Raw genomic sequence first — 14,196 nt, 5'->3', positions numbered from 1 at the left:
CGGCCCCCCACCATCCCTCTGGTTAAACAGATCTCCTACCACTCTGGATCATCTTTGCTAGCCAATCAAATGCACAGCTCTTTTGTCCTGTCATCTTGTCAAGTTCAAGGTGGGGGCTCTGCTCAGGGGCCACCTTGGATGCCCACCTGCTTTTTGCACTTATCGATCTTCTCCTTTTCTTGACTGGTGAGGAACGGACCCATTTTCTTCTGCCACTGAAGGACCCACTCGTGCAACAAGACAAAGCTGCCAGTGGCTGTTTCCAAAGCATTGTAAACTAACTTTCCAAGGGGCTCATCACTGCCTGCACATTTAAAGAAAATGTGATGAAATCTCACTGGTCTATTTTCTGTGGGGGTAAAGAAAGAGGGTCTGTATCTTCATGCATCCATTCAACAGTGGATACCATATGCTACCTATAAAAAATACGACTGGATGTAATACATGCTCTTTTGTAACCAAATTTTTTAGTATTTAACAACATATTCTGAACCCTCAAGTATTCATTTTTACAAAGGGACAATAATCAACCATGAGGTTTTAGTCTCAGATCGGTGTTTTCCTCTACGAGCCATTATTCACGATCTTCCTTCCATAACTGGCTCACTTCTGATGATGCTGCCCACCCTCATGGAGCTAAATACCAACCACTGTGATGAAAGGAATTTGGAAATGGGACCAATCCATCAAGATCTTTCCATCCACGAAGGTGAGTATTAAAAACAAGTCTTAATAAATAACCTGGAAATCTGAATAGATCAATGATCTTCTGACTCCAAAATTTCAGTAGGTTCACCAAATACAAACTGCCCAATGGTTCTGGGGTAAGAAACCAGAAATGACCGTTTCAATTTGAAGCTAAAAAGACCAACACATTCATTCAGTGATGGGCATATGGTTTCCACTTGTACCTGGGAGAGCAAAATTTCTTTAACACCAATTTTCATTAAAGACTAGGATAGAAATGACCAAAAAATTAGAAATGGAGAAAAGTATCACCCACGATATCGTTCTTTTATTTCTCTTCCAGATCCCTCTACTTTTATTCTAATTTACCAACTCATAGCATATATAACAGCCTTTCTCACCCTTGATGCTAGGGACAGTTTAGACTAAAATGTTTTGTTGAAAAGGGCTGCCGTGTCCACTGTAGGATATCTGGCAGCACCTCTGGTCTCTACCCACTAGGTGCCAGCAGTACCCCTACCCTGATCTTAAACACGGAAAATATGTCCTTACATCCACAAATATCCCCCAGGGGACAAAACCGCCCCCAACTGAGAACCACTGTTATACAGTATTTGGTCTTTTTCTCTTAGTATATAAATAATTGTTTTCCACGTTGCTACACTGTCTTCATAACAAAAAAAGTTCTAAAACAAATAACATTTTTTCCATTTAAAAACAAAACGTAACCCATATTTATAAGACAGAGTTAGAGTAAAAAAGACATTGAGGGAATGTGGCTGAAACAGCTCAAAGACTTTTTAACTGAATAGCAGTTTTTACCCTCCTAGAAATGCTGGCAATATAAGAAATTTTAATGCAAATGATCTCTTACGCTAGTTTTAAATAATTCCTGACATTCTTAGCCTAAGGGGAAAAAAACCTTCATATGTGAAAATTTGTCAACCCAATTCCACCTGTGGAAGGTGGGGGGGAGGGGTCTATGCAGTACACACGTGGAGACACCTGATTTTAATGTTTATGGGATGGAATGTGATGTTATTTACAGAAAGCCTAATAAATGTGTGCATTACACAGTACAAGGTCTTGCAATATGTGTCTCCTTAATTGGAACCCGGTGGGGGTCTCCTAATTGCTGACTGCAAGGTTTTTTGGTATTGTCATTTTATCACCAACCTCCTCTTGTCACTTTTTTGTGATGCGGTAATAAAAGGGACAAAAGAACACACTGCAATGAGACTGAAGGAAGTGTGTTCCCAGGAGATTTCTGATTGAGCCTCTATTATGTGCTAATGATCATTTGCACCAATGGTCTACATGCTTGCCCATCAGCTTTCTCTGCTTCTATGGCAGCTCTGAGTTGAAAAACAAATGTTAATGAGTTCATCTTTTACAAAAACATTTCGTAGGAGTGCATATTTTAAAAATTCAGACCTGTTGTGAGAAAGCAAAATAAGTAATTTACTTGATGGTTTTATTAAAAAACGTTCCAACTGCCAATGTGTCCCTAATGAGTGCACTAACTTAGGTAAATTGATCTAACGCGTACCAGTGGGAATAAGAGACCGAGCAAAGGTAATAAGCAGCTGAATTAATTTGCCTTCCTGGTTTCCCCATATTATTGAAACCATTGAGTTTTAGGTTGCCAATTTGGGAGTCTGAAATGTCTCTGAGTCAAGGACAGTCTCAGGTTCAAGGTTGTGAGGCTGTTCGAATGGCTGCTTTGTCTGCATACGGCACACTCTGTACACATGGTCCTGTACTGTTCAGGCTGCTTTCCATCAGCCAAGGTTAACTGTCTGGTTCATGGACTATTCAAATATTTGGTTTCCTTCTTATCTGCTGCTTCCTGGCAACGCCCCTGCCAATCTGTATCTCCTTAAAGGAGATGGGAAAAAGACACCAAAAGAAAGTAAATTCAATTTAGATAATTTGGCTGTTAGCTTTGGTAAGAACAGTTATGGGCTGAAAATTAAATTGTCCAATTCACTACATGCAAGTGATCCCTACACCAAGTAGCAGATGTATCTGTGTGGCTGATAAAAGATGTACATTTACACGTACAAAAGAGGTAGATACTGAAAACCTGATTTTGACATAAACAATTCAAATCACAAATAACTAAACCAGCTTTACTCCAATAGCCATCAGGAGACAAAATTGCTGAGGAAGACATACAGAAAACAAAGTGCTTTTCCTGGTCGGGAATGCCAAGCAGGAAAATGCTATTCAGATGAGTATCAATATAAGAAAATTAGACTTGGTCATTAGAGATTACAGGCATTAGAACTCATTTCATTACACACATTCTATCAGCAATGTCAACCATTTTGGTTTCCAAAAGCTCTACTAATGAGAATAAGGACAAATGTTAAATTATCTTTACACTAATGGTATTTCCAAGGGCTTAGGTTTTTATTTCCATCTCACAGAAGGGAAAACCTGAGCGCTTTCTCATTCTGGTCCTCAGGCAACGGGAACCAGAACGACTCATGGACTTAATAGTTCTCCCTGCATCAGACAATGCAGTGTCCGTACCACCGTCCTCCTTCATGATTTAACTTTTGTTGCTAGAATAGCTTAAATCAATTTAGCTAGTTTACTCACCAATGCATTTCCCCTTGTAAACCATGAGCTGATCAGGACTACCCAGGGAGAAATACAGGACTTCACAAGACCCGGGAGAATCTTCACTACTACATACAGAATACTGACGTTCTCGCCTTAAAAACAAATTTGGACATGATTTTTTTTTTAAACTAACGATTAATGCAGGAAATTCTTGCCCCTCCATTTTCTCCTGTTTACCAGCCCATTCACCATCTCCACTAGGAATGGAGTTGAAGCGCTAATGGGATCATTAGCACTCTACTTTGTGGAGGTCTTCTCCATATGAACTCTACAAACCCCCTAATTCTATATTGGTGCTGTCCAAAAGGGGAGCCCTAGCCACATGAGGCTATTCAGATTTAATTAAAATGAAATGAAAAGTTCAAGGATGCCTGGGTGGCTCAGAGCATCTCGCCAGCCTTTGGCTCAGACCATGCATGATTCCAGGGTCCTAGGTTCAAGTCCCACATTGGGCTCCTTGCTTGGTGGGGAGCCTGCTTCTCCTTCTGCCTGCTATTCCCCCTGCTTGTGTGCTCTTGCTCTTTCTCTCTCTCTCTGGCAAATACTACTTAAAAAAAAAAAAAAGAAAAGAAAAGAAATTAAAAGTTCCGTTCTTCAATAGCAGTAGCCAAAATTTTAGTACTCAACAGCCACAAGTGACTAGAGAGCACCCTATTGGACAGCACTGATAAGGACCATTTCCACTGTCACAGTCCTATGGCAGTGATTTAGCTCAGTCCCACAGCGATTCCACATCTCTGAGTTCCCGTGCACCTGCACATGTAAAGAAAGCTGCCATTCCCCTTTATGACTTCTCCATAATACTCAAAGCCCACCCTGTCCTCCCCTCTTCCCCATTTTCTGCTTTTTTTTCTTTGTGAGAAGCAGTAGCTGGGAAGCTAGATGATAATGCAAAAATACTCAGGAGATTATGAATATAAGAGAATAAATTGGCAGAGGATGCAGGGAAGAGGCAAAAGAGAGAGCTCCTGATGGTCAGGAATGGACACCTCTACAAAATGTTTTGATGAGGCACAGGGAGAGATCTCTAGAAAACAGACTCCTCACTCTAAGCCTGATCTTGCCTTCTACTTTCCCTGAGAACATGGAGCAGTGGGCACTGAAGCCCACACTTTTTTTGTTTTGTTTTATTTTATTTATATATTTGAGAGAGAGAGAGTGAAAGAGAGAGCATGAGACGGGGGAAGGTCAGAGGGAGAAGCAGACTCCCTGCTGAGCAGGGGCCCTGATTCAGGACTCTGGGATCATGACCTGAGCTGAAGGCAGTCGCTTAACCAACGGAGCTACCCAGGTGCCCAAGTCCACACTTTCTATTGTTTCCCCTTTAACGTTTCTTGGCATCTGCACCATTCTTTCTTTTTCCTAGACTCTGAAGGAGGACCGTGATCTTGTCCTCATTTCCATTCCCTACAGCCTCCTTGAGATCTTCTTGGTCCATCAGCTATGCCCTGCCTCCTGTATGTTCAGTCTGACCCTCCATCTAGGCTCCAGGCCCTCAGACTACAGCTCTCTCCCACTCCCTTTCCTCAATCTTGTGCTCAAACCCCCTTTTATTTTCCATTTTCAAACTTCTTTACTTGCTGTCTCTACTTCTGTGCCTTCTCCTGATTCCTCATTCTGCTGCAATGTCAATAAAATCACCACCACCCTCCCACCCACTCTCAATCTGGTTCCCCCCTTGGCTTCTTTTATTTCGGTTGGTGGCTCAGACATCCATTCTGTCCGCGGTCAGAAACAAGTGCACCTCCCTGAGCAACCAGATCTCCATATAGTTGATCCCCAAGCACCACCCTCTCCTCTCCAATTCCCTTGCCCTCTTTGGGTCATCACCGACTTTCTCCTGGACACAAGCAATACTCCATTATTCACTACTCTCTCCACCTCCAGCCCTATGAGTCTTCCCCTACCCCAAACCCCTCCCACGCTCTTGACAAGACCTATTATGATTTGAGTGTCTCGTATCATACATGTGTCTACGTATTTGAAACACCAGGGAGGGGTACCTGGGTGGCTCAGTTGGTAGACGTCTGCCTTCGGCTCAGGTCATGATCCCAGGATCCTAGGATCAAGCCCCACATCAGGCTCCCTGCTCAGCAGGAAGCCTGCTTCTCCCTCTCCCAATCCCCCTGTATTCCCTCTCTTGCTGTCTCTCTATCAAATAAATAAATGAAATCTTAAAAAAAAAAAAAAAAGAAAGAAAGAAAGAAAAAAAGAAACACTAGGGAATGACTAATGTACTGTAGTTCTATTTAAACTTCTGCTTCTAAAGTTCTTTGTGAAACCAAGGAGACACTAAAATTTTTGAAGAAAAACATAAAAGCAAAGGTTTAAAAGGATATGGAGGCTTAATAACATAAATTATCCAGAAGCACCTCCATAGCCACTCTGCTCTCTCCAAACATGGTGCTAACAGACATTTCTTAACAATGTTTTAGAAAATCAATCACCATAGGATGACTGTTAAGTACAAACACAATGAGAGTTTCAAGAGTTCTGGTATGAAAAGATATATTACCATCAAGAGTGAAATAAAAATCAAGAGAATTTTAAAAGTGAAAGTATCAAGAAAACGAACAAAGTGGTACCAACAAGAATAAAATGTAATCATTACATTACAATAGTAGTAATAATTCTGATTAATAATAGTAGTAATCATTTTGAAGGATAAAAAGTAAATCTCACGGAAGTTTGAGGAGAAGGAATGAAGAGACAAAATCCAATGTTACTGATGTTTCCTATTTCCACGTAAGAAATGTAGATATACTGGATGCTCATATCATCTATTTTGGACTCACCCAGAATGGAGTTTAGAACAAGCTTTAGGAACCTAATTCATTCATGAGTAAAACAGCTTCTGAGCTCCATCAGAAATAGCCATCCCGGGGGCACCTTGGTGGCTCAGTTGGTTAAGCCATTGCCTTCAGCTCAGGACATGATCCTAGGGTCCTGGAATCAAGTCCCGTAAGCAGGGAGCCTGCTTCTCCCTCTCCCTCTGCCTGTCCCCCTGCTTGTGCTCTCTGTCAAATAAATAAATAAAATCTTTAAAAAATGATAATAAAAAAAAAAGATTCCCTCACTCTCCTCCTTCTATCCCCGCCCCACTCCCTCTCTCTCTCTCTCTTTTTTATAAGATTTATTTGACAGAGAGAGACACAACAAGAGAGGCAACATAAGCAGGGAGAGTGGGAGAAGGAGAGGCAGGCTTCCCACTGAGCAGGGAGCCCGATGTGGGGCTCTGACACTGAACTGTATACTTGAACATGTTTAGTTTTATGTTATTCGATTTTTTTTTTAAACTCAATCTTTCAAGGGGGGAAAAAGACAACTTAAAGCACACAAAAAATGAAGTTCTTCCACAAAAGTGCTGACTAATCCTTGGGGCGCTAGCTTGGCTCAGTCAGCGGAATGTGCGACTCTCCATCTCAGGGTTGTGAGCTCAAGCCCCACACTGGGTGTAGAGATTGCTTAAAAATAAAATCTTAAAAAAAAAAAAAAAAAAGGCCAGGCCCTTGAGTATCAAGCCTTTACGTCTGTTTTCTTAAAACATTTTATTTATTTATTTGACAGAGAGAGAGAGAGCAAAGACAGGGAACATAAGCAGGGGGAGTGGGAGAGGCAGAAGCAGGCTTCCCACTGAGCAGGGAGCCCAATGTGGGGCCAGAACCCAGGACCCTGGGATCATGACCTGAGCTGAAGGCAGACGCTTAACAACTGAGCCACCTAGGTTCCCCTGAAGCCTTTAAGTTTTTTGTTTTGGGGGGGCTTTTGTTTTTTTAGCCTTTAAGTTCTTTCTACTAGAATAGTGAGTGGTTTTCTGTTCTGTCCTTTGTTTTAATCAACAGAAACCTTTTGTTACTGTTTTTTTTTTTTTTTTTTTTTTTTTTTTATATAACCCATAGAAAAGGAAAAGCAGAGTTGCCCTGGTTAAAGAGGCTAGAGACTCTCAAAGTGCCAAAAACACAGTATCTGCCCTCCTTCCAATCTTGCCTTCCTTCATCAGATGTTTAGTGAGCACCTACTGTGTGCCTGCCAGGGTCTGTTCCAGGAAAACACAGATGAGGCCCTTGCTCTTGTGAACTTAGGCTCTTATGAAAGGAGAAAGACACAAAAAAAGCTATCAAATGGAGATGTTCAGCTAGTGCTAAGTGCCATGGAGAAAAACAGGACCACAGAACAAGTGCCTAACCAGGGAAGTGGGGTCTCTTGAGGTCACATTTGTGGGGAGAACTGAAGGATAAAAGGGAGCCAGTCCCATGAAGTACAGTGGGCCAGTGTCCCAGGCAGTGACAAAGAGGGGCCCTGAGATGGGAAGGATTCCAGTGTGCTCAAAGGATGAGAGATGAACATGACTGCAATGCAGAGGGAGAGGACTAGGACACAGCAGGATGGAGCAAGATGTGAAAACCACTCCTCCACCATTGCTTCTGTGTTATCCACTCTCTGCTTATAGCCAGGAAGAACTTCCCACACTATGACTCTGATGAGATCTTATTCCTACGTAAAAACCCCCAAAGCTTCTCATTACACCTGAACTCCTGACCTGGCCAACAAAGCCCTCTGGGACCTGTCCCAGCTTGCCCCATGCGCCCTACTTTTATCCACACTGTTCTGCTATTTGATGAGCTCTGTGCACAACAAGTCCATGCCAGCCTCCAGTCTTCTACAGTGGCTGCCCTCCAACTCTGGCTGCCTCCTCCTCATCATCCAGCTCTGGTACCCCCCAACCTAAAACCATTTTCCTGTAGTCACTCATGTACTCTTTCCTCCCAACTCCCAATCTAAAGTAGCTATGCAGCTTTTCTTCAACATGGACTACTCTATTTCTCTGCAGAGCACTAGTCACTATCTGACATTTTCTTTGTCGCTTCTGGACAGTCTCCTCCAACCGGAATAGAAGCTCCATGAAGCCTGAGTCCTTCTTGATCTTGTTTACTGAATGTCCAGGATTCGCAACAGTGTCTGGCATTTAGTAGGTGCTCATTATCTATTCAATGAATGGACAAACATGGTTCTAGATGTTATTGCCTTTAGTCATAGCCAATTCAAGTACTGCCCTACTGACAGTATTGATGACAAGGTCTTCTCTACCATCTCTACTAAATGTATCCACTAACTGAAAGAATAAAATGGAACGCTTTGCTTATTTCCTTTGGCTTTTCAACCACAAGAGACCAATGAATAGCAAGAAGAAGGAGAATCAAGAGTACATCATGAAGTACTTTTGTTCATCTAGGGCTTTCTATTTTGTAACCAAAAAAAGCAACTCAACTGAACTTGAAAGAAAGGATTCCTCCTTCCCTACTCAGTAGCCAACACAGTGACTGAGTTCTATGCAGGTATGTGCAACAATTTTGGCAAATCATAGATGAAAACAATCTCTCAAAAAAACTTTAAAAAAATTAAAAAAAAAAATCTTCTCATGTTCCTTCTTGGATGCTCATGGAATATGCTTCTATCTAAGACATACAAATGTTTCCAAAGCATTATGTAAAAAGTTATTTTTCCTATGTCAAGGAGAGAGATTTTCCCATCCTTTCTTAAATAAACGTGCTAATGATCTTTGATTTCAAAAGCAAGTCCAATCTCAGACCCAGTAACTGCCACAAAAATGGAAATGTTTCAACCTTAAAAGACTGCTTTTTGTATAGCCAGAAAGACTTCTCCGTAGTACTGATTTATTCCCATTCCTAACACAATAGGAATTGGTCAAATACTTCCTAGTGAATCACTCTGACAACTTCCAACTATGTTGCCTACTGGAAGCCCAGTTGCAAGCAAAAATACTCTAAATTGGTATAAGGAGTTACAATCTTAAAATGGAATGGACTCCAGAAACAGTACTCAAGAAAACATTTAGTTTACCTTAACAGCAGGTGGTTAAACAATACCAAAATTACTTCTAAGGTGATTTTTTAAAAGTAGATAATTAGGAAAGAAATTATAAAGTAGGTAATTAGGGAAAGAACTGAAATAGTTTTTTCTTATAAATAGACTATAAGTTTATTCAAGTCTTTCGTTGGTACCTAAATGTTTCTTTTCACTGAAGAAACATGTTAGTTTTAAGTGCTGCGTAGAGTCTCGTGAGAGATAAACACATAAAGAAGCTGATTTATAGTAACTACATGGTTTTAATCCCCCACCACTTATAAATGGGTTCTGCACTAAAATTCCCTCCTGCCCACAGGGGTTACAATAAACAAAGAAGCTTCATTCTTCAGTAGAAAAGGATGTAGAGGAAGATGTAGTATCTTTCATGGGATCTCTGGTAAAAGGAAAGAAACCCAGTATACACCTGTGACAAGGGGGAAGCCCAGTGTCCTCAGCAGTCAGAGAGGGGCGCCATGGCAGCAAACTGGGGTTCCCATTCTCATGTAGAGGATCTTCTATACCTGTGTCCATTTTGGAATATCTGTGGTGGGACCTACTGAGTTACAGACTGAAAACACATACAGTGTGAAAATTTCACTGGATGATGATTCCAACGGAAGAAAATTTTAAAACTCACTTACTGAGCAGTTAGATCATTAGAAGTCAGATGGAGCTGCACTGGGGGCAAGACTGGAGCGTTATAGGCCATTATAAAGAGGAATGAGCTATAAAACTAGTTTAATTAAAGATATGTATAATGAGTTGGAGGCATCACAGTTCTGGACTTAAAGTTATAGTACAAAACTGTAGTAATCAAGATAGTACAGTACTGGCACAAGAACAGACAATAAATCAGAGGAACAGAAGAGAAAATCCAGAAATAAACCCACAATTATATGGTCAATCTTTGACAAAGCAGGAAAGAACACCTAAAGGGAAAAGGACAGTCTCTTCAACAAATGGTGTTGGGAAAACTGGACAGCTACATGCTAAAGAATGAAACTGGATCACTTTCTCACACCATCCACAAAAATAATTTCAAAATGGATTAAAGCCCTAAATGTGATTCCTGAAATTCTAAAAATCACAGGAGGGTTCACAGCCAGTAGTCCTCTGACACCATCCACAGCAACATTTTTCTAGATATGTCTCTGGAGGCAAGGGAAACAAAAGCAAAAACAAACTACTGGGAGGTGCCTGGGGGTGACTCAGTTGGTTAAGTGTCTGCCTTTGGCTCAGGTCATGATCCCAGGGTCTTTGGGACTACATCAAAAATAAAAACCTCATGCACAGCAAAGGGAACAATCAACAGAACTAAATAAAAGGCAACTTACTAAATGGGAGAAGAGATTGACAAATGACATACCTAATAAAGAGTTAGTGTCCAAAATATATAAAGAACTTCTACAACTCAATACCCCCCAAAAGAATAATCCACTTAAAAAATGGTCACAAGACAAGACACGAATGAACAGCATTTCTCCAAAGACATCCAGAGGGCCAACAGACACATGAGAAGATGCTCAACATCACTCCCCACCCCCCCCAGGGAAATGCAAATCAAAACCACAGTGAGATATCACCTCACACCTGTCAGAATGGCTGAAATCAACAACACAGGAAACTAGTGTTGCCAAGGATGTGGAGTAGGGAACCCTCATGCACTGGGAAGTCCCAACTGGTGTAACCACTCTGGAAAACAATATGGAGGTTCCCTAAAAAGTTAAAAATAGAACAACCTTATAATCTAGCAATCATACTACTGGGTATTTACCCCAAAAATACAAGAACACTAATTCAAAGGAATACATGTACCCCTATGTTTACTGCAGCATTATTTACAACAGCCAACATAAGGGAGCAGCCCAGTGTCCACCAGTTGACAAACGGATAAAGAAAATGTGGTATGTATACAAAATGAAAAACTATTCAGCCATTAAAAAAAGAATGAAATCCTGCCATTTGTAACAAATGGATGAAGCTAGAGAATACAATGCTTAGCGAAATTAGTCAGAGAAAGATAGAAACCATTTCACTCATATGTGCAATTTATGAAACAAGACAAGCAAAAGGAAAAAAGTAAGAGAACAAATCAAGAAGAGGAATCTTAAGGGTGCCCAGGTGGCTCAGTCAGTTCAGCGTCTGCCTTTGGTTCAGGTCATGATGCTAGAGTCCTGGGATCAAGCCCTGTGTCGGGATCCCCACTCAGCAAGGATCCTGTTTCTCCCCCTCCCACTGCTGCTCCCCCTACTTGTGCTCTCTCTCTCTCAAATAAATAAAATCTTGAAAGGAGGGAAGGAAGGAAGGAAGGAAAAAGAAAAAGAAGGAAAGGAATCTTAGCTACGTAGAACAAACTGATGGTAATTAGAGGAGAGTGGGTGGGGGCATGGATAAAATAGGTGATGGGGATTAAGGAGGGCACTGGTGTTGAGCACCAGGTAATGTATGGAACTGCTGAACCACTATATTGCACACCTGAAATGAATATAACACTGTATGTTAACTAACTAGAATTAAAATAAAAACTTAAAAATTTTTTTAAGAAGGATACTTGGAATGAGTTAGAACAAATGAAAATTTTATTTTATATTGCCAATACATTAAGACGTAGAGGCTTTGAAAAAGTTACTAAATCTATTCCCTGAAAATTCCATCACATGTCATTGCAAGCCGTTTTATCTGTACCATAGCCTTCATCCTTCTAAAGAAATCAGAAATCCCAGGGACGTACCTTGACCTTCCGGAAGAGTTGGTCCGATGTTTGCCATTTCCCACAAAGTCCGGAGAGCCTCCATGTAGAATGGCAGACGGTCTGTGTCCTCCTGGGTCTTTCCTAGAGTTCTGATCTTGGTTTGATAAATTAGCAATTTCCAAACGCTCCTAGAAGAAAGAAAAGTAAAACCTACTTAAAATACAAGTCATAAGTCAAAGAAAATCATGGTACCTAAACATTAATTCAGTAGGGAGTGTGACTCTTCTTAAGCTGAATGCTTTCAGGTGTAATAAACTTGAACTTTTAAAAATTTAACGTCCAGACATGTACTGCTTCAAGAACTGAAGACCAGGTCACAGTATGAAGAGAATGTGAATTTTATAAATGAAAAATGCTTAGAATCTTACAAGATGCGTGACAAGTCAGGGAAAAGTGCAAGAGGGGGTGAACAGAGGGAGGAGGCATTGAAAGAGGGAGCATATAGCTGGGTGGGTGGGATCAGAGTAAGACAGGGCTGGTGGAAGCAGTCCTAGATCACCTTACATTTGTGTATGGCTCTGTACTTTCACTGAGGACAGGACATTTATCTATGGGAATAACTACAAGAGAGGGAAGGGAGGCATCAACAGTTGGCATAACCATTTTAAGGGATGAGGAAAATGAGTCACATTTAGTGTCACCTGTCAAGGTCACAGAGCTGGCAGTCAAAACACCAAAGCTTTAAGCCAGATACTGCTTACTCAGACATCAGTGCCTCCCACCACCCCTCAGAGTTGCCCTTAAGTTAAATGGCATAATTCTAACTGGTGTTTTGACCAAGCCGGACTCAGGAAAAATACAGAAAAAGGACTTTATCTTTTTCCATCACTGCTTTTTAAACCTCCCCTGTTGGATCCTTCTTTTCCATGATTGAATGAAATCGCCAGCATATCCATAGGATTTCCATTCACTCTTCAGCTGAACAAATAGTTGTATTTTCCAAGTATGCTCTAAGAATTCCGATCTGGGTTAATTATCAAAGCTTCCATCTCTGTTCTCCCCGATTCATTTGATAAACAACTGTCATTCTCTCAGCCTGTGTCATCTACAGATAACATACAACTCTAAATTTTACTTCCATTTGGGGAATCTGAAATACACAATGAATGGTATTTGGGGGATTTTTTTTAGTGCTTCATTTCCAGCTTTACTATTGGTAATAACACAGGAGAGGAAAACATCATCGATGGAAAAAACACTTTATGTTTTGCAAAATGTAGACTATTTTAGTGTGGTACAATTCACAGAGTACCTGCTTAGCCATTTCTTTTCTTTTTCTCTCTTCTTTGATCTCTTCTTTCCTTCTCTGAATCTCATGAAGGATCTCACGTTGCTGAAATAAATCACAGTGCATCAAATGCCAATCTCTGAAACCCAGACAACATATAAATCCTACAATCACAAAAAACCTTTAGCACTTCTGTTTAAGTTTTGTTTTTGTTTTTGTTTTGAGACAGAGTAATAGAGAGAGAGAGAGAGAGCATGTGCAGGAGGAGAGGCATAGGGAGAGGGAGAAGAAGACCGAGCCAGGAGCCTGACGTGGGTCTCCACCCCAGGACATGACATCAGCCGAAGGCAGACACTCAACCATCTGAGCCACCCAGGCACCCCTAAGATTGTATTTATCCATTTATGAGAGAGAGAGAGAGAGAGAGCGAGCTCAAGACAAACACACTCGATGACAAACATGGAGCCTGACACAGACCTCATCTCTGAGATCATGACCTGAGCCAAGAGCAAGAGTTGGACACCCAACCCACTGAGCACCCCCAAAACCTTCTGCATCTCTAGGATTCAAGCCCTCCCTTCCAAAAGGGCCTGATTATACAGAATCTTACAACAAACTGTAGTTACGCAGTTTCATCAGCTCTTATGCACTACTTGCTCCTGGTTAGTGAGGTCTCTGGACTGTGTGGGGGAGGGACTCAGCACTTCTCATGCTTCCACCTGGAGAGACTTCCCCTACAGCAGCCTCCCATCCTGACCTTGCCCCTCCTCCTCCATGTCTCCCTGTCTGTGGAGAACAAGCGCTGGGGTCTGCTCCCCCCACCACAGAGGGTGAGGTCCCCTTGTTGCAGGTGGGCTGAGCTGTCATCAGTGCCAGGACCTGGGGTGGCAGTGGCTTAGGCACCATCCCCACATGCCACAGACCCTCAGCTCGATGCTCTAGTTTTCTCAGTATTAAAAGTGGTACTTTGGAAACAAAACAAAACAAAACAAACAAACAAAAAAGTGGTACTTTGGGGATGTGTGTGTGG

The 14,196-nt window shown here is 41.5% G+C and overlaps 1 protein-coding gene across 6 annotated transcripts in view; it reads right to left on the bottom strand.

Annotated features, from left to right (window-relative positions):
* EIF2AK4 (eukaryotic translation initiation factor 2 alpha kinase 4) overlaps positions 1-14,196 on the bottom strand; it is a 107,840-nt gene that overhangs the window by 65,555 nt on the left and 28,089 nt on the right. For 4 of the 6 annotated variants that reach the window (XR_009355511.1, XM_059181134.1, XM_059181136.1 and 1 more), the window contains 4 exons: positions 13,191-13,271; positions 11,918-12,066; positions 3,295-3,410; positions 147-304 (listed from right to left, as the gene is read on the bottom strand). Coding sequence is in view for 5 of the 6 variants with exons in the window: in XM_059181134.1 (XP_059037117.1) it covers positions 147-304; positions 3,295-3,410; positions 11,918-12,066; positions 13,191-13,271 (504 nt within the window). In the remaining variant the exon portion in view is untranslated. The remainder of the gene's footprint in view (positions 1-146; positions 305-3,294; positions 3,411-11,917; positions 12,067-13,190; positions 13,272-14,196) is intronic. The other 2 variants (XM_059181138.1, XM_059181137.1) reach the window with 1 other exon arrangement.

This window comes from Mustela lutreola, chromosome 7 (assembly GCF_030435805.1).
Source record: "Mustela lutreola isolate mMusLut2 chromosome 7, mMusLut2.pri, whole genome shotgun sequence".
Classification (NCBI taxonomy): Eukaryota; Metazoa; Chordata; class Mammalia; order Carnivora; family Mustelidae; genus Mustela; species Mustela lutreola.
The sequence above is the reverse complement of the archived record's forward strand: the minus strand, read 5'-3'. Positions and strand labels throughout refer to the sequence as shown.